The sequence below is a fragment of the Mya arenaria genome, chromosome 13, assembly GCF_026914265.1.
Source record: "Mya arenaria isolate MELC-2E11 chromosome 13, ASM2691426v1".
In the NCBI taxonomy this organism is placed as follows: domain Eukaryota; kingdom Metazoa; phylum Mollusca; class Bivalvia; order Myida; family Myidae; genus Mya; species Mya arenaria.
In genome coordinates this window covers 57694291-57720239 of record NC_069134.1, presented here as the reverse complement: position 1 = coordinate 57720239, position 25949 = coordinate 57694291, and the positions used below count along the sequence as shown (strand labels likewise).

Genomic DNA, 25949 nt, shown 5'->3' with positions numbered 1-25949 from the left:
GATCAATCATTCACCTATATTTTCCACATTTTCACTCATATGCATAAACTGAATAACGATCGTCCTGTAGAACGTATATAAGGAAGACAATAAATCTGTTTTTTTAATTTTAATGCTCATATTAGAAAATTTACAGCTAACATCGCATTATCAAACACTTAGCGCATACCGGGAAAAGCCATACAAAATGAGCGATCAACACAGTGTGCACATAAACTGTAAGGACCTCTTGATGCATTTAAAACTCTCCGTGCACGTCACCTCAGCCTTTTCCCTAAGTCTATTGGTCATTTCACCAGCGGAATTTAAAATGGTGTATGTCACAGAAAGGTTCATCATAGATCTATCGCCCATCTTCTTAAACAGGATTGAGTCATGGCCAAGCTTATCGGTTTTGCATGAGGACGACGCCGACAACATTGTCAGGGATGTGTGTGTTCAGTAGTTTGTTTACATCGCAAGGATACTATTAAAATATAACAAAATCTATTTGAATATGTTTTGAGTTATGATAAAAGTTAACGTTATCACAACACTATACATGAATAGTTTGTACTCATTATTTAAGCAACACTTACTGTATGAAACACACTTAAAACTTATGAACATTTGCCGCATCTTTAAGGATCACCAATAAGGAAGTTGTGACTCGATGCGAATTTGATAAGTTCTCTAGTTTTGGAGAGTCGGAAACATCGGGCCAAACATATGCATAGCTGGTATTTTATTTCATAATAATGGAAAAAGTGAACATGAAACTGACGTTGCTGCTGCTTTTGCTGCCTTGTACAGCATTCGGTAATTGGTCAGACAGGCATTATACAGGTAGGTGAAACTGTTGATTTAAGTATCTAATTAAAAATGTAGTAGGTAAATATGTTTAGGTTTTTACTTCTCTCGATGGTACGAGAACACCGGTATAACTCCACTTGTCCGACTTTGTGACCATCAAGTTAATACACAAACGCCCAGCCTGGAGTGGAACCTGGGACGCCTTGGTGAGATGCGAGTCTGCTAACTAATCTGACAGCGTATGTGTCTGAAACATATCTTGTAATCTTTGTGCCTCTAAACAGGCTATATATTTGACATTTTTTTTACAACGCTTATCTTCTTTTTACTATCTACACGTAATACGTAAATTCACTTTTATGAGTTTATCTTTTAACATAAAGTGTGCTTATTAAAACTATTAAATTTTAATTGATTTGAATCGTTTCTTCGTGCCATAGTTCAGTATATACTTGCGAGGTATTATCTTTACATTAAATTACACAATTTTGATTTGTTTTCTTTGCGTTTATTCATGATATCTCATATCAGATAGACGTAAGATGCGCAACCATGTAATAAATAGCGTGTTGGTAAATAACAAAGATAAACATAGCAGCCACGCAACTCAGTGCGTGGTGAGCTTGACACTGATAGAAAGGTTTTTTACGCAGTCTTCGTGCTGGAAAGTATATATAAATTGCACTTTGGGATCTTTTTTAATAATTTCAATGAATCGGGTTGTTAATACGGTTGATATGTATTACTAATCCAGCATTTGAAAAATGAATACAATAGTTTTAACAATCTGTACACTATACAAATTAAAGTAGGTTTGTGGTTGAAACGCTACAACTTTTGCGTTATGTCCTAAGTCAAGTTATAGAACTATATGTGCACGATGGTAGAGACACTCTTCGTTGATTGGGACCATCCCGCTAATTATGGTATTTTCTGGTCCTTCTCAATCACTGAATAAGACATTTATTCATCAAATAGAATACGGAGCTTTTGTAGGCGTCCAAACACATCTCCAAATGGGATTGCTATGTCCGTAGACTGTGTTTTTTTCATAAAGCACAACGATCTCCCCTCAAAACTGTATAAGAACAAAACAACATTGAGATTAAAATTGATCTATGATTATATTGTATGCTACTTAGGTAGAAAGCATCAAAAGCTCGGATGTCAAATATTGTGCGCATATAATGTGTCACATAATAAAGCATTCTGGGAAGTTACCATTGACAAAAGCTATCATTTGAAAGGTTTAGTAATTTTCAACAGAAATGCAGAAGGTTTGTTTTTAAGTGCATTTGAAAACTTTTTAACAGAAAGCATACATGAAATTATTTGTGAGATTTGAACAGAAACATAATTCAGTCTGTTGCTGGGACGCTACATGCATATCACATGCTGCTTACAATTATACTGACATTATAAAGTGCATAACAGACGATTGCAGAAGAGCTTACCGAATAAAACATAGTATATCACTGGAAAATGAGCATTTATATGAAGTAAATGATATAAAATTGACTTACAATGGGCAAAATAAATGTTTTTTTTTTTAAAAATATCACTTGTTTAGCTTAACTTTCGGTTCAACACGCACTTGCAACCCATTACGTCATAAATTATACCTGACGTCACGATAAATGTTTTTTGACGACACGTTTTAACATTGGTTACTGCAACAAAACAAAGTGCGCCGTAGGGGGTAGGGTTGAGAATGTGGCAACAGAAATATAACTAATTTTAATTCATAATTGTGTTTTGGTTTAACTTAAAGTGTAGATTTTAAAAGATTAATGGGACAATTTTTAAGATGAACACTTCCATATTCCTCTCATATTTTATCTTGTGCAAGGACTTTACGAACAGCCCTCGCATTGACTGAAAAAGGTCACAATTATAAACTGGAATATGCCTGTAAGTGAATGAAGTGAATGAATGAATGATTTGATTTTAGGATAAGAAATTATTTAAAAATAAGGACGTTTTTTTAAAGTAGCTCTCATATATGGTATACATTACGACACGAGCAAAGCTCAGAACTATTGTTTTTGTTTACATATATATCAAATTTTATATATGCTGATATTGTATGATGTATATTGACCGGGAACCGAATTTGTAAATATTGTAATTAATGAAGAGATTTAATGACAAGTATGTCGTGATACCTGCAATAAAATGATATTTACTGATGATGTTTGTGGCAAACATATTCCAAGCAGAGGTAAATATGAAGTAAATTGGGTAAGGCAAATTTGAGGTGAAATTATTTGTGAATAATTAAAATGTAAAAACTAATAATTTTTCTAATATTACTGAATGTTTATTAATTTACACTTGACTTACACAAGAAAAGACTTGGACAAAAATGCTCGAGTACGTCTCGGGCGGGCCGTTAGGAGAAACTCGGGTCAATAATCACGACAAGGCAATGCGTTGTCGAATTTTAACCTCTCAGTATGTACATGATGGTTGTTAACATGTATACTATTTCAGATCATCCAACGTATTACGCTTTATCCAACCAAAAGCATTAGTCTCAGATCTAAATTTATAAATTAACACAATTTAATCTGGGCTCCGTTGTTCTGCTTGTTTAAAAACATTTTAAAGATAATTCAACTTAACAAATACAAGTTACTTTAATGTCATATTAATATGAGAGGAGACAAAAGTCATTCAAGTTTGAAGTTGACTGAAGAGTGTTTGATTTTATGTCTTTATGACATTGGATGCATATGGCTAAAATCGAACACAATCGGATCGATAGAAAGTTGAATTGTTATTTTTTGGACATTTCATAAAATAGCTAAGAAAAGGTTGTCGTATGCGGTACAAGTTTTATAATGATTATTCTTGCACAAGAAATTGCACGAAAATTCTGAGCACGTTGATATTGTTGTTTTGCAATAGGACCGTAGGAAATCGACTGGGTGATGTCTTTCAGTTCACATAACATTTAGAAGTAACAATTATTGTAAGCTATTTGGCATAAAATTATGATTACATACACAACAAATGAGGTCCGACATCGTGCCGTTTTCATTTCTTATCGTGTTTTCTTTCTTGGGCGATTCGTGTCACAGCTAATTATTCATTTATTTGAGTAACTGGCTTATTTGTTGTAATTACAAGTTGTAGTACATACATTGTGCACAATTTACTATTGTATAATTGAATGCTGAATGAGCGAATACATATTTGTATTATACACATGCCGGTAATTTCTACAATTTTACTTCTGGTAAAAACATTTTTTTTATTCTTTGCGTTCAGAACTTTATAATTGAATTATCATACAACTACGTAATGATTATTTACGAATGTGAATGCAAGTAATTGTCACGCCATAAACTATAACGTATAACATGTCGGTTAACCGCAACTTATTTTGTTCGCAGGACAGAACATTGCGCTATTGAGGACAGCAATACAATCTCCCGGAAGGTATGAAAACAGATATGCGTCTCTTGCTGTGGACGGCATCAACAGCTCAGAACCCATATATTGTTCGCATACAGATGAGTCGCAAAATGAAGCATACTGGGAAGTTACATTTGAGCAAAGCTATCTTTTGAAAGGTGTAGTAATTGTAAACAGCATTTCAGAAGGTATGTATTTCAAGAGCATCTTCAGTAAAATCGAAAATTATCATAATACTACCCGATTGTAATGATTGTGTTTGTTTATGCTATATGTATTTAAGTACCTGGACGCATATTGAAATAAATAGAAAAATGAGTAAATGTGTAAGACAAATATCATATGAGTTTGTATTACCAATTATGTTATGTCCCACCTGTTTTAGGCAACATTTATAGTATTGTATTGTTTGTTTCTGGTATTTTATTTCAAGGCAAATCACAAATGGATCGATAGCATAAAGCAGATTTTTTTTATCTACAAAAAAAGGCGATCGCTCGAGGTCGCCGGGGACCGAGCCTAAACCTCGAGGGAACAGATATTTCGAACGACCCGATTTTCAATTCTCCAATCTGTTATGAAATATCTTTCAGTGTATTTTAAGTTTGAAGTTGTCTGTTTACTAAAACACCGATTATGTGGTGCGTTGTGGAAATCGCTCATATGTTCAAAGGCTGTCGTATACTATATGTATACTAAATATAAAATGTAAATTCAAAATAATTTATACAAAAATAGATATTTTTCAGTTCATCGACTTCGGCTAAGAAAGTTTCATATGTATGGCGACAACGACATGCTACTGTACAAAAGCAATGACGAATCTACAACCTGCAGTATATGGAGTTTTTTCAAAAATGAAGTTTGTGCTCCTCTAGTTTTCATACCACTTTCTCCAGGGATTGATATGGAAACAAAAAGTTTGAAAATATCAGTATATGCAAGTGATAACCCTATTCCAAACGAACACAATAAGGCATATATTACGCTTTGTGAGGTGTTTGTATTTGCAGGTATACCATGATTACCTCTATTCCTTATAACGTTAAAGTTAAACGGACAATAGTTTTATTTTATCAGCATCAATCATGTAAATTTAAAGAAAAGTCGTTATACAGTTTACAAGACAAACTCATTTTTATGATTATATATAATAAAGTTAGCTCTTTTCAGTGGTTACATGCCCATTGATGCCGATTAAAAACGGCCAACCATTACCAAAATCATTTAGTATCACCACCGTGACGGTTGAATGTGATACTTCTGGATATAAAGCAAGTACTGACAGAGTGACCTGTTTAAATACTGGCAAATGGAATGAAATACCAAAATGCAATCCATACTGTGTATGGCATGTCGACAATGGATATATCGTTGACTATCATAACAACAACGAACGTATAAACTCCCCTATACTTGGATGGATTAAAGTAAGATGTAATGCGGGATATTGGTTTACGGCCACGGATACATATGAATGTACTTTTAATCGAGGATGGTATACACCAATACCATCATGTGTACCTGTTACATGCCAATGTCCGTCTCTTGAGTTCGGTGTTTATGAGGTAAAAACAAATAATAGGGAATGCGATGGTAATGAAAATTATGACACCGTAATTGTTCCGAAATGCTGGGATGGTTACAACTTAGAATCCAATACTGAACGAAAGTGTACAGATGGACCGCGATGGAGTGGAAACACACCAAGTTGTGTCCGTATGAAATGCAATAATCCAGGTAACATACCAAATGGTTATTATCATCCAAACTTAAATGTATACCAATATAATGATATAATTAACGCAGCTTGTCACACCGGCTATAAGTTAAAAGGCAGTATCAGAGTGCGCAAATGCTCTGAACATGGCAGATGGAGCGGGATGAGCCCTGTGTGTGAAATAGTCATATGTCGTAAACCATCCCGACTCATCGATGGGTATTACATGCTTCCAAATCAAACACAGACACTTTCAAAAGAAGAGTTTAAGTTCAATACAACAGTGGTTCCTCATTGCAATTCAGGTTATTACGTTAGAAACTTCTCAGTTCGTGCATGTGATTCGACCGGAAACTGGGATGGCATTGAACCAACATGTGAGAAAATACATTGTCCTGTAATGCAAACCTCTGACCATGTCTTTAAATATTCGGCAAACCATACAATTGTAGATCAAAACATAATTTATATTAACACTAGTGTGTATCTAGAATGCAAAGCCGGTTTTTATTCGACATCTTCACGAACTTTGCAAATGTGTCTTTTAAACGGACGTTTAAGTGGAATGGAACCAAGATGCAGCAAAGTGGTATGTGTGCCATCTGCTGGACAAATTAAAAGAGTGATAACAGGAATACCGGTTACTGTCGTAGGTCCGATTAAGTACAACGAAAATCGAAACGTCAGTGTAAATGATTCCTTGTTTCTTCACGAAGGCGGTGACCTCATTGTGTATTGTGCTGCCAATGGGTCGTTGGTTTGGAGCATCACTGGTCCTCCGACTTTACGTAAGCATACTTTTAGTTACATACACTTTCGTATACACATCACAGTTTGCTGAAAAACCTCCTCAGTGGACCCACTAACCTTAGAAAAAAATTGAAAACAAATACGGTTTGGCGTTAAAGTCGTTTTGGAAATCAAGCAGCAGTGTCACTAGCATGTAAAATGTCCGTGCTACACAAACTACTTCCTTTTTAAAGTATCACATTGTGTTGAATTAAATATCATAATGACAATAGTATGCATCCCAGATGGTTTTATATGTATTCATATCCTGTACATGATGAGCATCCATATAAAATTATGTTGTAGGACCAGTTTGTCCCCTTATAACCCTTACCCATGGTTGGACAAATCATACCTGTACTAGCGAAAACTGGTGTGAAGCTGGAAAATCGGTCAATATCACCTGCAAAAGGGGATATGCAGCTGCTCATGGTACTGCGACATGTACGTCGAACCACACATGGAGTAATAGAATATATTGTCAAGGTAACGTTCAACAACTTAAATATTGAACAATTTTTTATCAGCGATGATATTACTTGTTCTCTTTAGGTAAAATTGTATTGCTTAAATATAGTTTTAAAACATTTACATGTATGTGTAATATGATTTGTACCAGACCTGTCGTTTCATTTATTTATAACTAAGATGTCCTGCTTATTTCTTCAGTTTACACTTCTGATGTAGTTTTGCATTTAATGTGATGCATCTTTTGTCAGCAAACGAAGGCAGTGTTTCTGACAGTCAGGTGGCGGTAGTTGGTGGGGCAGCCGGAGGAGCTGGTGTACTTCTTGTTGCTTTGCTGGCCGCTGCCGGATTTGTAATTTATCGAAGGTGCTATCATTGTCTCTCACATACATATCCCAAGGCCAAATGTCTTGCACTAAACGTTCCCAAAGGCAACTTTCTTTCATCAAACGATGATGTTAAATATGTAACCGAAATCCCATCTATATTAGAATAAAATAAAAAAAAAACTAAATTGAAATAAATTAAATGTATTGTCATATGCAGTGTATAATACCTTAAACGATGTTTTTTTTGTATTTCGTCAAAGGTATAAAGAGACTAAGAAGAAGACTGACCGTTACGAAGGGAGCTCATCTCAAAATCGGGATCAACCAAATGAGTATTCAGAAATAGGAGCTACCGAGTCAGCATTTGTATCGAAAGGTAAATGTCTTTTCTGACTTCCGACTTAGATGTACGGTCTGTTGACATTTGATTTTCAAAACAGGTCTTCTTATTCTTCAGGTGATTCAGAATATGTTTATGCGTCAAACTCAACAAAGACAACGTGTTTGAACAACGATTTCGAGGAAATAGATACAACTCTGGTTGACACAACTTACTATGATTTCGATATGCAGGAAAGGATGCCTACCTCTGCTATTAAGATTGATAATCTTTACGATGCCATTCTTTCGCCCACACACTTAGAGGAAATGAAAATCCAATTCAAGGTATATATTTATCACTTTATTGTCATTACATTTCAATATCAAATACATTTCAAACAATCTTGTTTAAACGATCCCGAGGCTAATGAGTGAAATTCTTTGAACCTTTAGTCAAAATTATAAGTTATGATAGCAACAAATCGTTGCTTTCAGGAATAATCACTAATTATTTTACCAAATAAATACTCATCAATGAATACAAAATGAACAGTTTTAAGTTAAACTAAAAATTTTGGAACGTTTATATTCAATTTGGCACTTTTTATATACCTTATGTTCCTGTAAGAAATCATGTTGAAGCGATTTAAATTCAATGATAGATGAGACCGTCCTGAAATTCGGTATAACGGCGTTTGATCTGTATTATTTTATCTCATTTCAGGAATTTCCAAAAGGTTTAACTGATAACTATTATGAGGCTCTGAAAAATCAGAACAGACCAAAAAACAGATACAAAAATATATACCCATGTACGTCAGTTGGTACCATTTATGAATATTGTCTTTGAAACGTTTATCTTATACTTTTCGAGAAATAAACATTTTAATAAATGGTGCGTTTTAAGTGCCCAATGTATGAAATATATTTTCCCATCATTTTATATACGTATTTTATTTCTTTTTCAGATGACGCAACGAGAGTAATTCTTCAGAAGGATGAACAACACTGTACAGATTACATAAATGCCAGCCTTATTCACGTAAGTTTATAATTATATTTATTGATGTATTTATTTGTTAACTGTTTATGTTATTTTCATGACGTGACTTTCAGCATTGTTGTCGTTTTTTGAAAAAGTCAAAGCCAAAATCATTTCTCAAAGTACTTGTTTCAGGGTTACACTCAATCAGGAGAATTTGTTGCAGCGCAAGGTAATCTTATTATATACGTACAGATAGTTACATAGAATAGTAACTCATAACTGAACTTTTGTTATGAATTTGACTTTAAGGCAATGTCAAAGTAATACATGGCAGCATTAGGAATTGGTTGAGTATGTAAAATATATTATTTTTTTCGTCGAAATGTATAATATTCTGTACAACATTTATGGAAAAAGTGATAAACACTGATTTTTGATATCAAGGTCCAACAAAGGAAATACTGGTTGACTTCTGGCGGATGGTTTGGCAACTGCGGATTGGAAAAATTGTTATGTTGACCAAACTTAAGGAGGATAAAAAGGTTGTTTGGCCTTGTGTCTCTACATATAGATTTTGCTTCATTGTTAGACTGCTGTCTCCCTTTGGTTTTCATTGTATATTTTGTATTTATATGTAGTGCTTATTTTGACTCAGTTGTATTATCCGACAGGGACTATATTGTGGTTAGACCTACTAAAATCGCAATAGTTTTATTATTACGTCAAAATGTGTAGATCGTATTGCCTTTGAACAGCCCGAATTAAAACATCCTTTCAATAAAAAAATGGAGTTAGATATAGAGTTATATTTTTCATATGTCATAACAAAACATCGAACACTTATCTGCTATCTCTAGTATTCAATCCGTGTTTTCTTCTAGATCAAGTGCGAACAGTATTGGCCAGATGAAGGAAGTATACAATACGACAAATTCAAAATAACACATCGAAGAACAGAACTATTTTCAGACTTTGTCATACGAAAGTTAGCTCTGCAAAAGGTAAAGACTTGTACAATAACATATTGTGTGTCCATACCTTGTCTAGATCACAAAAGCTTAAGAATTGCTCTAAATATTTATAATGCATAAATTGATATACTGTTGTTTTTTTTAACGAAATCAGCCTAAGTTGAGTTGAATTAAGTTATTTTAAAAGCTGCTTTTCTGTTACAAATTTTAACTTCATTTAACAGGACGGAAAAGAAGAGAGAATGGTTTATCATTTCCATTTTACTTCATGGCCAGATAAGAGTGTGCCTCAATATGCTTCATCACTTGTCCACTTCCGCCAAAAGATTGTCAACGCTGTTGTAAAAAATAAAGGCCCTGATATTGTGCACTGCAGGTTTGAGCGACTGTTTTGTTAAAATGAAAAAGAATATGTTCTAAAACTGGTCATCGTTTCCTTGGTGTATGGTTGTACATATTTCAACACCATTTATTTAGTAAGAACCACTACGACTTGTGAAGTATTTGATTAAATTATTCCAAAACAACAACTAGTATTATATATTAAAAACACACAGCTTATTATACCTTAAGATTTAAAGTATCTTATCAATGACAATTCTTAGCGCCGGTGTTGGGAGGACGGGTACATTCATTGCACTGAATATACTGACAGAACAAGCCTCCACTGTGGGGTATGTGGATCCAGTGGGCTGTGTGAATACATTGAGAAGGCAGAGGGTCGACATGGTTCAAACACCGGTATGAGATGACCATTCACTTAGCAAATATTTCAACTGATCACTTTTCAGATTGCAATATATTTGCAATTTTTTATTCTTATGAGTTTTACAATATCATCATGAAATGTCAGAAATATGTTGTACAAGTTTTACTTATACAAACATTTCTTCTGTTTTTGTTGTGAACTTATATAGCAGCAAAGATCGACCTTTATCTAAGAAAGTTTTCATTCACTGGTTAAAGAACAGCAGAATGATATTACTGCGGCCTGATAAAGGAAAACAACTTTTTTGCCATGAATATTGTTTTGATTACGAAAATGGTAACGCTATATAATTAGTCGGAAAATGGCAATTCTATTCATCATTCCGCTTTATTCATTTTTAATGTTCTACCAAAGAATGAATACCTCCCTTCATATTTCCTAAGAAGGTGCGAAATGCAGAAACGCTTTTTAAAACATACCAAAAGTAACAAACTTAAGAACATCTAAATATGTTAAGTTTGTTTATTCCAAGTAAACTGTCACTGTGTTTTCGTTTAGGATCAGTATATATTTCTACACATGGCGCTTCTTGAGACTCTGATGTTATCAACGTCAGCTCAACCTGCATCAGAGTTCCTGACAGCGTATAAAGATCTTTTGTCCTTCGACAAGGACCGACGGAAACTTGATGTTCTGTTCTCTGTAAGTCAAAGTTATCGATTTGATATAAAGACAAACATTTAATTGGTTTCAAAAATAGTTTTGCTAGATAATACGATTCAATTCTTTCCTTTTATGCGTTTAAATTACATGAATAATATTGCAACAACACTAATTTGCATATGTATAATCAACAAGAGCTGTCACAGTATGTGACGAATGCCCCCGAATGTGACATTGACCTACGAACAAGGTCGGTACATGAAAAGTTGATCTTGCCTTTACGTGTCAAATACATATGGCAAGTTATTTTAAATTGCCTCTGAACATAAAAAATACCACTCATACTTGACAACCTACACTGTTATGTCCTTATATTCAGAATTCCCTTGTGAATAAACACTTAGTGTATCTTTCACCTAAGAGGTAGGGACATGAGTCTTGCACACGACACGTCATCTTCGTATGTGGAACACATGTAGCAAGTGATTTTTAAAATCTGTCCATACAAGGGAAAGTTACAGCCCGGACACGACAACCTATACTCTATGTCGTTATATGCAGCACGTCATTGTAAATAAACTCTAAGTGTGACCTTGACCTTTGAGGTAGGGACACGGGTTTTGCACGCGACACGTCGTCTTGGTATGTGGAACACATTTGGCAAGTTATTTTAAAATCTGTCCATACAAGGGAAAGTTACAGCCCGGACACGACAACCTATACTCTATGTCCTTATATGCAGCACTCCATTGTGAATAAACACTATGTGTGACCTTGACCTTTGAGGCAGGGACACGGGTCTTGCACACGACACGTCGTCTTGGTATGTGGAACACATGTGGCAAGTTATTTTAAAATCTGTCCATACAAGAGAAAGTTACAGCCCGGAAACGACAACCTATACTCTATGTCCTTATATGCAGCACTCCATTGTGAATAAACACTAAGTGTGACCTTGACCTTTGAGGTAGGGACACGGGTCTTGCACACGACACGTCGTCTTGGTATGTGGAACACATGTGGCAAGTTATTTTAAAATCTGTCCATACAAGGGAAAGTTACAGCCCGGACACGACAACCTGTACTCTATGTCCTTATATGCAGCACTCCATTGTGAATAAACTCTAAGTGTGACCTTGACCTTTGAGGTAGGGACACGGGTCTTGCACGCGACACGTTGTCTTGGTATGTGGTACACATGTGGCAAGTTATTTTAAAATCTGTCCATACAAGAGAAAGTTACAGCCCGGACACGACAACCTATACTCTATGTCCTTATATGCAGCACTCCACTGTGAATAAACACTAAGTGTGACCTTGACCTTTGAGGTAGGGACACGGGTCTTGCAGGCGACACGTCGTCTTGGTATGTGGAACACATGTGGTAAGTTATTTTAAAATCTGTCCATACAAGGGAAAGTTACAGCCCGGACACGACAACCTATACTCTATGTCGTTATATGCAACACTCCATTGTAAATAAACTCTAAGTGTGACCTTGACCTTTGAGGTAGGGACACGGGTCTTGCACGCGACACGTCGTCTTGGTATGTGGAACACATTTGGCAAGTTATTTTAAAATCTGTCCATACAAGGGAAAGTTACAGCACGGACACGACAACCTATACTCTATGTCCTTATATGCAGCACTCCATTGTAAATAAACACTAAGTGTGACCTTGACCTTTGAGGTAGGGACACGGGTCTTGCACGCGACACGTCGTCTTGGTATGTGGAACACATGTGGCAAGTTATTTTAAAATCTGTCCATACAAGAGAAAGTTACAGCCCGGACACGACAACCTATACTCTATGTCCTTATATGCAGCACTCCATTGTGAATAAACACTAAGTGTGACCTTGACCTTTGAGGTAGGGACACGGGTCTTGCACACGACACGTCGTCTTGGTATGTGGAACACATGTGGCAAGTTATTTTAAAATCTGTCCATACAAAGGAAAGTTACAGCCCGGACACGACAACCTGTACTCTATGTCGTTATATGCAGCACCCCATTGTGAATAAACTCTAAGTGTGACCTTGACCTTTGAGGTAGGGACACGGGTCTTGCACGCGACACGTTGTCTTGGTATGTGGTACACATGTGGCAAGTTATTTTAAAATCTGTCCATACAAGAGAAAGTTACAGCCCGGACACGACAACCTATACTCTATGTCCTTATATGCAGCACTCCATTGTGAATAAACACTAAGTGTGACCTTGACCTTTGTGGTAGGGACACGAGTCTTGCACGCCACACGTCGTCTTGGTATGTGGAACACATGTGGCAAGTTATTTTAAAATCTGTCCATACAAGAGAAAGTTACAGAGCCGGACGGACGGACGGACAGATGGACGGACGGACGGACGGTGCGATTTTAATATGCCCACCTTCGGGGGCATAAAAATACATGGATAGCTACAAATACAAGTTCAACAGTCAAACATTTCACGATGACCCTGATCAAAGTCCAACAGATCCCTAACGCAAAACACTCACAGGCATAATACATACAGACACACCAAATGTGCTTTTAACTATATTTCTTAGGAAATGAAAGGTTTCAACATCGGAATGCTTTATCAACGTATATCATGTGGTCTTTTTACAGAGAATGGAGAAAATGTCTCCCATGGCTGATGAATGTCAATACGTGAGTGCAAAAGATGTGAGGAACAGGAATAAGAATCGGTATTCAAACATTCTCCCAGGTAATGATGTATATATGTCATATTTCATTTGACTGAAATTATTCCAAAAATGAATTATAATATATTCTTAGTTCTAAAGCTGATAAAAGTATTTTTGATGTGTTACAGTCGCAGATCACATGCCACACTTGACTCCTTCTGGACAGCGGTCTGAACCTGATTACATCAACGCTGTACTCTTACCGGTATGTTGCATTGAAACAAGGAATATATCTCATTAGATCATTAAAGCATCGTCATGCTGTTTGTTAATAGATATGCCCCAACATTGACAAAACTGTGTGGATATGTGGCGTAAAACAGGCTGTTTGCACATTCAATAGAAAATTTTGTATTTGAATATCGTCCTTCCAAATCTGTCAATTGTTTTCAAAATTTTAGGGCAATATAAGTGATATAGAATATGCATGTCTAAAATTACAGTTAACCCTTTCATTATAAGTAAATAAACTTTAATACAAAGTTAAATCGTTATGTTTTAAGGGCTACAAAAAGAAGGGAGCGTTCATCGTAACCCAGACACCACTAGAGGTGACCAAAACCGACTTCTGGAGACTGGTGGTAGAACACGATGTCCATACAATTGTCATGATGAACAATAGGAGTGAGATGAAGGTGGGGATAATTTTTATTTAGTGTAAGATAATTCATTAACCATATTTTAACACATTGATTTTACGATAGAAAGATAATCCTGTATTTAATATTAAGCGAGTTAACTATTTGCATGAAATTGATTTTGTTAAAAAAAATATGTAATGTTGTTTCTAAAATCATGTTAAAAAGGAACAAAGAGTTGTCTCTGAAAACAAAACTGCTTAAGGTGACTTAAAGTCGTATCTTAGGACGATTTTATTTAGGGTTACAATATCAATTTACCCAGGAACACTGTATATACATTATACAATACAGGATCAGATGTCGCTTACATAATCTTTTCATACGAAAGTTGGTTTTGGTTTTCTTGAAAAAGGTTATGATATGCATGTGCTTAAAATAATATCGAATGGGTGGCGAAAGAAACAAAAAGCTTTTGAGCTATAATATATATATATATATATATATATATATATATATATATATATATATATATATATATATATATATCAAAATAAATTCATTCACCAATTTCAATAATTTTGTAAAAATCACAAGAATTCATGCATTGTGGATGAAGCCTTCGGCTTGGACCTATGTATATATCACATCTCGTAATACAATATATTAAGTTGAACATTATTTGTGAGTAATTGTATTTTGGCGTCAATCAAATAAAAAACTGTTTGTGCTCGGTAAGTTTATCCTATAAGCATTCAAGTTTATGGCTTTTGATTTAAGTCGCTCTAAACAGGCTTAAAGTGTTGACAACTGGTCTTTTCCGCATTATCACGTGGGAATTACATGCTTATTTCAATTTTCTATCATGAACTGTCGATTTTAGGAAGACGAGATATACTGGCCTGAGAACGAGGACTCGGAAACATATGACAACATGACAATTGCAAAGACATTTGAAGAATGCGAGGATTGTTTGAGGAAAATAAAACTTGACTTGAATCGGTTTGGCAAGGTAAAGTGTTTGATTTAAAAATGATTAATACCTCCTTGCCCTGCTCATCATCATCATCATCCGCACTATTCTCATCAACATCCTCATTATCACCATCATCATCATCATCATCATCACTATCATCATCGACAACAAATCATCAGCAACAATTATCTTCATCAACAGTCATCATCATCGACATAAACAACAACATCATCATTATCATTAGCAGCAGCATTTGATTTGCCATTATCATCGGGAAAACAACATCATTTGCACGACAAAAGTCATCAATAAAATAGTTATATTACATATACTCAAACAATTTTGAAATATTGGATGAAGCGAAAGGGAAATTGTAGTGAAGAAAAAACAGAACAACATTCATTAAAATAATAACTTGTTTCAGACACGAAAACTTCAACAAATACAGTTTGAAGGCTGGCCGGATGATTCAGCGTTGCCCTCTTCTCCTAAGAGTGTTATAAACCTTCTTCATGCAGTGCAGTACTGGCAACATCAATCAGGAAACAAACCTGTCCTTGTGCATTGCATGTTAGTAAATGCACTATTTTCTTATAAGTCTGTTATCAAACAAGATGAAATTCATTGCATTAACGGAACGCTTATCATATTTTGTTATCGAAATGATGTTGTTATATAAGGAAGTTTTAAACGCGGTTACTCATATATTATAACACGTTTAACAGTAGTTATGTCGAAAGTGCAATTGAACTTTTCCTGTTCAAATATGAATTGTTCATTATTTGATCTAAGTATGTACTTAAATCATTTTAAGTACGTATTGTACGATGTGCTCACGCTTCCTAACAAGTGTTTCTTGGTTTTACTTGAGTTTTGATTCTTTTAATAAATAGCTATTTCCTTATTATTGTTGTGAAGCACATTAACATGAAAGTCATAATCGATAATTCCCAAACGAAACCACACTATTTGTCATCGAGATTGTTTCATAATAACATGTTTTACAATAAACAACTAACTGGAGCTAGTCAGAAATGGCAGTATCGTTCAGGGAGTGTTAACCAAGATCTCCAAGACCGTCTTCCCGCCTTCCCTAGCAATATATTTTTTAAATAGTAAAACCAAAACAAATAGGAAAAACCTGCATTTGTTTGCACAAACACTCACGCGCATAGGTTTAAAATAAGCGGTTTCCGAAAAATCCAACTTTTGATTCCCTTTTATAATGTTATTGTTTATAAAACTTCCAAAAAGGATTGTCGATTCTATTTCTGTTGATTAATCATACTATTTCACACTTTCAGGAACGGAGCAGACAGAAGTGGCTTGTTCTGTGTTGCGTCGGTAGTCTTGGAGAGGATGAAGATTGAACAAGACGTTGCAATTACACAGGTTATCAAAGAGATGAGGAACTACAGGGAACACATTATTCCCTCTCTGGTACGTACATTTACCACACGTGTACATACCGACGAATCTCAATTAATACACGCATCTTTACTATGTGTTGGTTGCTACAACTTGCAAAATATATGCATAAATATGTTTTGGGTAGTTTTAATGATTGTAGTTTAATTTCAGTGGTGACATCTAACATAAGTTAACATCAATTTTGCCTGTAATCATTGATGTCTTTAAAGAGTTTGTATGTTTATTGGGCTTATCCATGTGTTTTCCACTGCATTACTGTTGACCAGGTTAAACCAATTTGTTTAATACAAAAACTATCATTATTAGTATTTCAGTCCCATTCATTTTCGATAGAACAAAAGCAAATCTTTTTGCATCAAAATGAATTTGCTTTTATTTTTAGGAGCAGTTTCAGTTTGTTCATGAAGTAGTCAAAGAATACATTCTGCAGAATGAAACCTACTCCAATTTCACCGACTGAGGCCGACGATCGGGCAAACCCTTTGACATCTCCTTTAGAAATAAAATTGTAGCATTGATCGTTTGTGAATAAGTCGTCCGTTTCAGAGAGAAAGAAGAAAGTGTATGCCCCTTTTATACCTTACTGGTAGAAAAACAATTACAATTTTTTTCTGACTTGAATTACGTTTGTTGTGTTTTTCCCCTGTGTAGGTAATTTGTTTTGTTTAAATGGACGTATGTGAGTGGACTGACTTCTTGTGTTTTGTTTAACGAAGAATCATGCAAAATATCTGTATTGCTTTATTGATATAGACATGTATATTTGTACAAAGAACATTATATGCCCATTATTGAACATTATATGCCCATTATTGTATACTTAAATATGCTTAATTATAATATATATCAAACATTCCTTCGTCATATCCCCTAAGTGGACTCTATATGAAATAATATATGCCATTCCGTCTCCTTATAAAACGATGCAGTCATAAGTTTGGTATTTTTGTTGAAAAGGCTTAAACAGGATTCATTGACCCATTGCGTCAACTCATTGTTTTCCCGGCGACTCGAATTTTTACAAAGGCAGTGAAATCGGTTCTTCACGGATTATACTACGCCTGTACCATCTCTGACTGGTGTGTTTTGGCATTTCTGACTGTTTTAATGGTGGTTTCTATGTCCCAAACCCATTTATGACATTAAAGTGATAGTAATGGTGCAAGCTCCCTATCACAAGAACGACATTTCATTGGCACCGATGGTGCACGTCCCATATCCCAGGTATGACGTGTCATTGGCACCGATGGTGCACGTCCCATATCCCAGGTATGACGTGTCATTGGCACCGATGGTGCACGTCCCATATCCCAGGTATGACGTGTCATTGGCACCGATGGTGCACGTCCCATATCCCAGGTATGACGGGTTATTGGCACCGATGGTGCACGTCCCATATCCCAGGTATGACGTGTTATTGGCACCGATGGTGCACGTCCCATATCCCAGGTATGACGTGTTATTGGCACCGATGGTGCACGTCCCATATCCCAGGTATGACGTGTTATTGGCACCGATGGTGCACGTCCCATATCCCAGGTATGACGTGTTATTGGCACCGATGGTGCACGTCCCATATCCCAGGTATGACGTGTTATTGGCACCGATGGTGCACGTCCCATATCCCAGGTATGACGTGTTATTGGCACCGATGGTGCACGTCCCATATCCCAGGTATGACGTGTTATTGGCACCGATGGTGCACGTCCCATATCCCAGGTATGACGTGTTATTGGCACCGATGGTGCACGTCCAATATCCCAGGTATGACGTGTTATTGGCACCGATGGTGCACGTCCCATATCCCAGGTATGACGTGTTATTGGCACCGATGGTGCACGTCCAATATCCCAGGTATGACGTGTTATTGGCACCGATGCTGCACGTCCCTTTTCCCAGGTATGACATGTTATTGGCAGCAGTGGTGCACGTCCACTATCACGGAGCAAAGTAATTCGCAGTTCTGACATTTCATTGGCAGCATTGGTATACATCCCCTCACACTGAACGCAATATGTCCAAGGTATGACATTTCATTGGCAGCAATGGTGAATGTCCCCTTTCACTGATCGAAATACATTCCAGGTATGACAGCAATTATAGTTAAAAATTTATTGAATGCAATTAAGTACATCCCGTATCAATGAAAGAAATACATCCAATATATGTCATTTCATTGGCAGCAATGGTGTACGCACCTTATCGCAGAGCCAAATTAATCACAGGCGAAACAATTCATGGGCAGCAACTAGACATGTCCCATATCGCCTAAAAGAAACTCGTTTAAAGCCGTTGTCACACAAACATGGGCTATCCAACCAACGCTAGGACTTTTTTTATCCGTTTTAATTGTTTGTTTAATCAGATAACATAATAGGTGCTCTACGCATGTGTATGGCGTAAATAATGATTTAGGCATAATTAAGATCGGACCTTATGATTTGATGCATGTTGTATTTATCGTCAAAAATACTGTGCTTCATTGAAAGCATTTCCTAAGCACTAGTCAACGATGCCTACATAGGTTGGAAATCATAGGTTGTATTTCTATGGACATACTTTGAAGCCTTTTACATTTAAGCAGTATGCCCTTTTATCCAATTGAACACAATCTTTATCTGAATATCAATACATATTTTAATACTGTCTTTTATCTTATAATTCTGAGGTCGCTCAAAGGAGTAAACCAAACTGTTTAGATAAATATAATAACTGTTAAGACAATAGGCCATATATATTTTATCATAAATAATAACACTGACGTCATGATAAGATTTGAAACCTTTTTCCGGCACCTTAATCACTTTTTTGCAACTGTACCAAGACCTTTATTTCGATTATTTTTAGTTTAAAAACAAGTAAGATGAGAGGTGATAATCACACCATGTATTGGAAATATGATGCGTGTTTTATCTATGTGATGTTTGTGTGTTTGTATTGTTAATACATTTATGTCTGACATTTGGGCCCTAATTTGCTTCTCTAAACAGGTCTGATATTTGGTTCTTTGATGACACATGGTCTTTTCCCTGTAGTTTTCATTGTTTTCCTGTAAAACCACTTTTGAATATGAACATTATCTAGTTTCAGTACCTAAGAGTTCTACATTGCTAAATTAAGAGAATATATATATGTTGACCCGTTGAGAATACACACAGGACAATTCGAACGTAATAATATACCTCGTAATGGACGTTATTGTTCATATTGTTATAATAAGGACATAAACATAAATTTCAAGTTTTAATAAACTACTGATTTCATAGGTAAGAAGGCATTTATGAACATTTGTTTATATATAAAAGTCACATGTGTATTGAGACAATGTACTTTTGGGTAAGATTGAATAAACTGTTCTGTTCTATTATATAGTATGTTGTTGACCTTCATCGGCAATTAGTTTCATTCCGCAAAAATCTGCTCGTACAGAAAAAAATAAGTCATGTGATTAAATTTAATGGTGTAATACTAGTTTTATAATCATAGACATATAAACGACGTACCATGAATACTACAATTTATGTTTTCAGTGCGGTAAAGAACATTTTTGTATGCTTGTCCACGGTTTATTTATATTCCTATCATAAATGGGTTTGAATAAAAACACATAGCCAAATGATTACAGTCTTGTTCTAACCCTAACACAGAGCGAGGGAATGACGAATGTGCATAGGTTATAGAAATATAAATCATCCTGGATTAACAATTGAGTTTTATTAAAATAACATCAGTCAGCAGCCACTTAAACCTTAGTAGCCATATTCACCCAATCAGCAACTGAATCATATTCAGCAACCAATATATATCCAACAGCTACTTTTTATTTAGTAACCACTTAATTTTCAGATGTTTCCTTATAATAAGCAGCCTCATTATGTTCTAGAAAAACAAAAGCTCTATGAAAATAACGAAGAAAGACAAGGGATGGGATCTTATAAAAATAGTGTAATCGGTTAAAACTTATTTTGATATACTGTCTTGAGCAAAAAGAAAGCACATTTCTGTTAGGAATATTTTTGAAAAAATGAAATGTGCTAAAACATGTATAAATAAATTTGAATTATCTTTTAACATGCTAGCTTCGTTTGGTCTGTCCCTTTGTCTGTATGTGTGCCCATGAGGTTGTCTGAAAAGCTGTGATTGGGAATGGTTCAGTGTTATTCAATTTGCTCTATAATGATAAGTAGGCGTTTTGCTGACTAGAGGTATTTTGCTCATAAGTGGCTCGATGCATAGAGGCGATTCAAACGTTTCATGGTTAAGGTAAGGGTAAGGCTCGGGGTATTTAAATCTTGACTTTCTTCTGCTTGAAGGAATAGGTTCAATATTTACAATTAGCTACATGTGCAGCACTCAAAAACTGTATTTTTTCTAACTGATCTGCCCAGCTCGTAAAGGCGCAGGGATCTACACAAAACTAGTTAATAAAATGTGTCAAAATCTAATGAAATTGATTGTTCAAATATTCCTGCATTAAAATGTGGCAGGAAGATTGAAGTTGTAGCTAATAAGCAATTTAAAGCTTTAGATAAACTTAAAACATAAGCAGACTGTTAACATAATTGAGCAAGCAGCAATATTCATTTTTCAGTGCTAGCCCAGACGGTCTTGCTTTTTAAAAAAAAAAGGACAAGTACCTAGTCGAGGTAAAATGCCCATACAAATGGAGATACAAAACTGTCACTGACGCATGCAACGACAGTGAATTCTGTTGTACTACAGATGAACAAGGTGCCATTGCATTAAAACCAAACCAAAGATATTATACACAAATTGGGAAATGGGAATATCTGAGATTCAGAAGTCTGAGCTCCTTGTTTACACAACAAAAGATTTTAAGCACTTGACATTCAGCTTCAATCCTGATTCTTGGAACAACTTGCTAGAGCAGTTAAAGGAGTTTTATTTTTACCATGTGCCTCCAAGCCTGGTGCAATGTAATTAAGGTACATGTCTTGGTAAAAAGGTTTGTTTCCAGTATCCCTACCTACCCTCACTTTTTTCCATCACCCAAAGCTGATTTAGCCTTTCCTTTTTTAAATTGGATTTCTTTTTAATGTAAGAGGATAAGGTCCAAGAGGTTTTTGCTATTTCTGAGGTTTTAAAACATCATACAGGTGACTATAAACAAAAGCGTTGTTGGCCTTACAGAACATCAAATTAAGTTTACTTCAGCATATATAAATGAATACAATGAATTGATCTAAGTAATAGCTTTTGTTCAATAAATCAAATAAGATATCAGGCTTAAAGATGTTCTCTTACTCCCTGTTAAGATTTACCACAATTAATACTATTATTTTATATTCCAAACATAATGAATAAATGTTGAAAACAATACATTTTATGAACAATACAAAGTTTAATATGAAATAAATGAGCACAAAACTTGGTATTTCTACGTTATGAGACTATAGAGACCGCAGTAAATCTTTTAGCATTCACAAATGGTTGCATTATTGTTATAAGTAATTGATGTTTTTCATTAAGCATTATTTAGTAAAAAGACAGGTAAATCAGTCACAATTGATGTTTGTTATACATGTGTATGTATTTATTTTGAATAAGAGTGTCACAAATTATTTTCACAATGCATTGCAAATAAGTTCTTAAAATACAATTTTGAATACATATTACTGGGCATTTTAAAACATGCATACTTTTCATTACTTTATTTTCATCACTCAACTGGTATTGGTAAATGGTGCATAATAATTTTAACAACTAAATCTGCACTTCTGCATATTTGTGTTTTTGTGTTAGTAGGGGAAATTCTTACTACATGGACCTTAATATTAAAATATTCTCTAATAATCATTGGTTCACCTCTTCTTTTTAAACTGTTCCTTTGTTTTAAAAGGAAGGCAGTATAAGTTTACATTTTGTTTACCAAATCAGGTTTCAAATGAATAAAACCCTTGTCCACCATAAGATGGTCTCTGAACAAATATTTCAGTACAGTCTAACACAATCCCTGTATCACTAAATGCACTAAAACAAGAAGGCACAAGTTTTTTAAGTACATGAAGTTCAGGAAGGAATACTATAGACTTCAAGTATTTATCCAGATATGAAATATCTTGGACACTGGGTTACTTGCAACCTTAAATCTATATTCGAGATATTTGACCAATAAACCTAATCTTAACCTCATCATAACCATAAGAAATTAATCAACTGGTCTATGTTTTCGCGTCCGACCTGTTCCACTAGAAAGGGTATTGTTATCTAAATTAGTAAGAGTGGTAAATAAAGCTTCAAATGTGTGATAGTTTGGAAGTCCTGTATAAAACTGTATCTTTTCCTCAGAGTAATGGACGTCTTCTATAGTAATCTCAGGTTTACATGTTCCAAAACCAACATCACAGGTTTCAGGCTTAATCTGTGCACTTGATTCACATTATTTTGTTGTCTCTGCTGATCTCCAACTGCTTTTACATAGCATGACTTACATGTAAAGTTAATTATTTACCACAATATAAATAGTCACCAAAAATAATATAGAAAACTACAGAGAATTAAATATCCTGTTAATATAATAGCAGTCTTCGTCGTAACTGGGTTTCCCGAAGCCCGGGACAAGTAAATACTAATTTGGGCAAGTCAAAATTCCCAGGTGATTGCCCAAACGGGGCAATTAATAATTTCTGCAGCAACAATTTATAAATCCTGATTGAACTTTAACATTAAAATTAAATGTATTACATTTACGCATGAATTGGTTGTTTTGGGCAAGTAAAACTGTTTTTGGGCAAGTAGTATTTTTTAATTACTTGTCTTAAAGGACAAAAGACTGGTATAGCAAAGGTATTATCGTGGATAAAAAATTTACATCTTAATATGCACTTCGCTCCTTAGGTATAACCTCTGTTTGTATGTTTTTTATGGATGTCTTTAATAAGATAACATAAATACATGTTACAAAAATAGGCTTTACTAAAATTAAAATTTTTCACTAAGGAAGCCATAGCTCGATTCCCGGCATCGGCACAAATGAGCTGGGTTTTTTTGGATGCCAACGGTGAGGGGGCAAGAGGCAGTGTTTCATCTTGTTTCCCCCACATCAGTACACAACACTCCTGCGCAAAATCGTGAGAGTGACTTAGCATATACATTAAACTTTTTGCAAAGTTGTTGTACAATAAATATGTTTAATTAAGACATTGTCAAATATCTTCAACAAAGAATGCATTTTCATGAAAATAACCCACTCTTTTGTTAAATACACACTCTTTTTTACTTACATACACATTTCATTTCTGTTACCAATAATGTTTTAGATACCAAAACACCAAGTGCCTACTTTACAGCTATATTCAATTCTCGAAATACAAAACTTACCTGAAGTAAAACTCTTCTCGATTTAGTTGCTACTGTCTTTGGTCGCTGTGCTAGGTTCTCAGTTGGAATCTTATTACTGTGAACAAAATTAGGCCCAACACCATCAAGAAGGTGTTCCGAGCAGATTCGTGTATATGCTGTAGGTTTCCAGTTTTTACGCTTATCGCTAGAATCCATGCACGCCCTGCAGGCTGTCAACAAGTTCTGGTGAAAAAATATAGGCAATTTTGTCCAAAAATATAGGAGGTTTAGGCAATTTCTGCACAAAATATAGGAATTTTAAGGTTGAAAAATCGACATTAAGAGGTATTTAAGTGAACATTTACTTACTTGTTTTTTTTAGCAATTATCAAAACAAATTGTGTTTAACTTCACTTTTTAACTTCAAATTCCTTAAAGTTCTCCATCAAGGCAGAATACGCTGCAACAACACAACTGTGGTCATCGAAGTGGACACCTGAAATGTTTTATTAACATTATTGTTTACAAATTTAAACATCATTTACAAAACATCCTTAAACTGAATATGGAAAAGAAGGTTTGTTATACTATGAAATTAAAACAAAGCTCACATAATAAGGTCACAGTTTAATGAATAGAAATGCTAACATCTTAGAGCTCTCTAAAGTATTGAGGATACGGGAATATCTATAACCAAATATTGTTTTTTAAACATTCCTTGTTCTCCTATCAGATGCTGCACTGTCAGTTTGTCTATTTGCAACCATTTATACTCAGATAAATGGCATTATGTTAAGCTACCTTTAAAGCTAATATCTGATCACTCTGTGGAATATCTATCCAGTTAATTTTGAAGACTCCTGTACATGTATTTGAATCCCACAATAACATATCAGTAGTATGACTACTGGCCATTTATTAAAGTTGCACACTACACACTATGTCATTCATAAAAACTAAGGAACAAACTAACACCAGAGTGGTATTTGTACTCAGCATGTGTATAGGTACGCAAAACATTTCTTTGAACTCAGTAATATCCAATAAATTGCTACCTTGCACTTATGACATCAAAAATTAGCTTGATTTTAGGACAAAGTGAATATCAGAACTAACAGGGACACCAATAATACGATTTATGCTTGCAAAAACAAACATAATGTGTTCACATTGATATTAATACAATATTTGCAAAATGTTTTTTATGCTTCTATTATATACAAATATTGAAAACCTAAGCCTATGCACACGGGGCGTGGCCAATTTTGACCCCAGGGCTAAAGTTTGAACAATCTTAATAGTGGTCCAATAAACGATACTTCATACCAAATATCTAAGGTCTTCGCCTTTTGGTTTCGGAGAAGAAGATTTTTTAAGTTTTCATTATATACATATATAAGGAAACCCATGACCGCCCGGGTGGGGCCATTTTTTGACCCCAGGGCCAAAGATTGAACAATATTGGTACAAGTCAACTAGATGATATATCATGCCAAATATCTAAGCTCTTGTCACTACTTGATTTTACGTGTGTATCTATATATGTATATTTGTTATTAATTGTTGTATGTGGCCCATATTGAAAATTGGTATGTGTACTAAATATGTTATCCAGTTTAAATTAAGACGTTACTTGTCTTTGTGAGTTCGGAGAAGTTTTTTTAAGTTTTTACTATAACACATATAGAGAAAACCCATCAGCCCCGAGGTGTGGCCAATTTTGACCCCAGGGCCATAAGTTGAACTAGACGATGAATCATGCCAAATATCTAAGCTCTAAGCCACGTAAGTTCAGAGGAGA

General features: G+C 35.1%; 3 protein-coding genes across 3 annotated transcripts; 1 reads left to right on the top strand and 2 right to left on the bottom strand.

The window, feature by feature from the left end:
- The first annotated feature begins 325 nt into the window (after positions 1-325).
- Positions 326-17770, top strand: LOC128214917 (uncharacterized). The gene is made up of 23 exons (XM_052921632.1): positions 326-825; positions 4191-4400; positions 4962-5225; positions 5386-6720; positions 7028-7207; positions 7441-7555; positions 7779-7894; positions 7976-8184; positions 8564-8651; positions 8808-8881; positions 9017-9053; positions 9269-9366; positions 9706-9825; positions 10020-10171; positions 10401-10536; positions 11063-11206; positions 13782-13881; positions 13990-14066; positions 14365-14496; positions 15323-15451; positions 15840-15985; positions 16720-16855; positions 17229-17770. Exons 1-23 carry the CDS (start codon positions 738-740, stop codon positions 17304-17306), a joined length of 4164 nt encoding a protein of 1387 aa, XP_052777592.1. The 5' UTR covers positions 326-737; the 3' UTR covers positions 17307-17770.
- Positions 17771-18019: 249 nt separating this feature from the next.
- LOC128215418 (uncharacterized) lies at positions 18020-18754 on the bottom strand. The gene has a single exon (XM_052922102.1). The coding sequence runs from the start codon at positions 18752-18754 to the stop codon at positions 18020-18022; it is 735 nt and encodes a 244-aa protein (XP_052778062.1).
- Positions 18755-23015: 4261 nt separating this feature from the next.
- Positions 23016-24364, bottom strand: LOC128215417 (uncharacterized). Its single transcript, XM_052922101.1, has 2 exons — positions 24188-24364; positions 23016-23228 (listed from the first exon to the last, which is right to left on the bottom strand). The coding sequence occupies exons 1-2, from the start codon at positions 24362-24364 to the stop codon at positions 23016-23018; spliced, it is 390 nt and encodes a 129-aa protein (XP_052778061.1).
- Positions 24365-25949: the final 1585 nt, after the last annotated feature.

What these genes read in the sequence shown, in the direction of transcription:
- LOC128214917 (XM_052921632.1), top strand. Translation starts at nt 738, where the DNA reads ATGGAAAAAGTGAACATGAAACTGACGTTGCTGCTGCTTTTGCTGCCT. An exon ending in GTCAGACAGGCATTATACAG is followed by an intron (nt 826 to 4,190) that starts GTAGGTGAAACT and finishes TTTTGTTCGCAG; the next exon opens with GACAGAACATTGCGCTATTG. An exon ending in ACTTGAATCGGTTTGGCAAG is followed by an intron (nt 15,452 to 15,839) that starts GTAAAGTGTTTG and finishes AACTTGTTTCAG; the next exon opens with ACACGAAAACTTCAACAAAT.
- LOC128215418 (XM_052922102.1), bottom strand. Translation starts at nt 18,754, where the DNA reads ATGTCATACCTGGGAAAAGGGACGTGCAGCATCGGTGCCAATAACACG.
- LOC128215417 (XM_052922101.1), bottom strand. Translation starts at nt 24,364, where the DNA reads ATGGATTCTAGCGATAAGCGTAAAAACTGGAAACCTACAGCATATACA. An exon ending in CGAGAAGAGTTTTACTTCAG is followed by an intron (nt 23,229 to 24,187) that starts GTAAGTTTTGTA and finishes TCAAGTGCACAG; the next exon opens with ATTAAGCCTGAAACCTGTGA.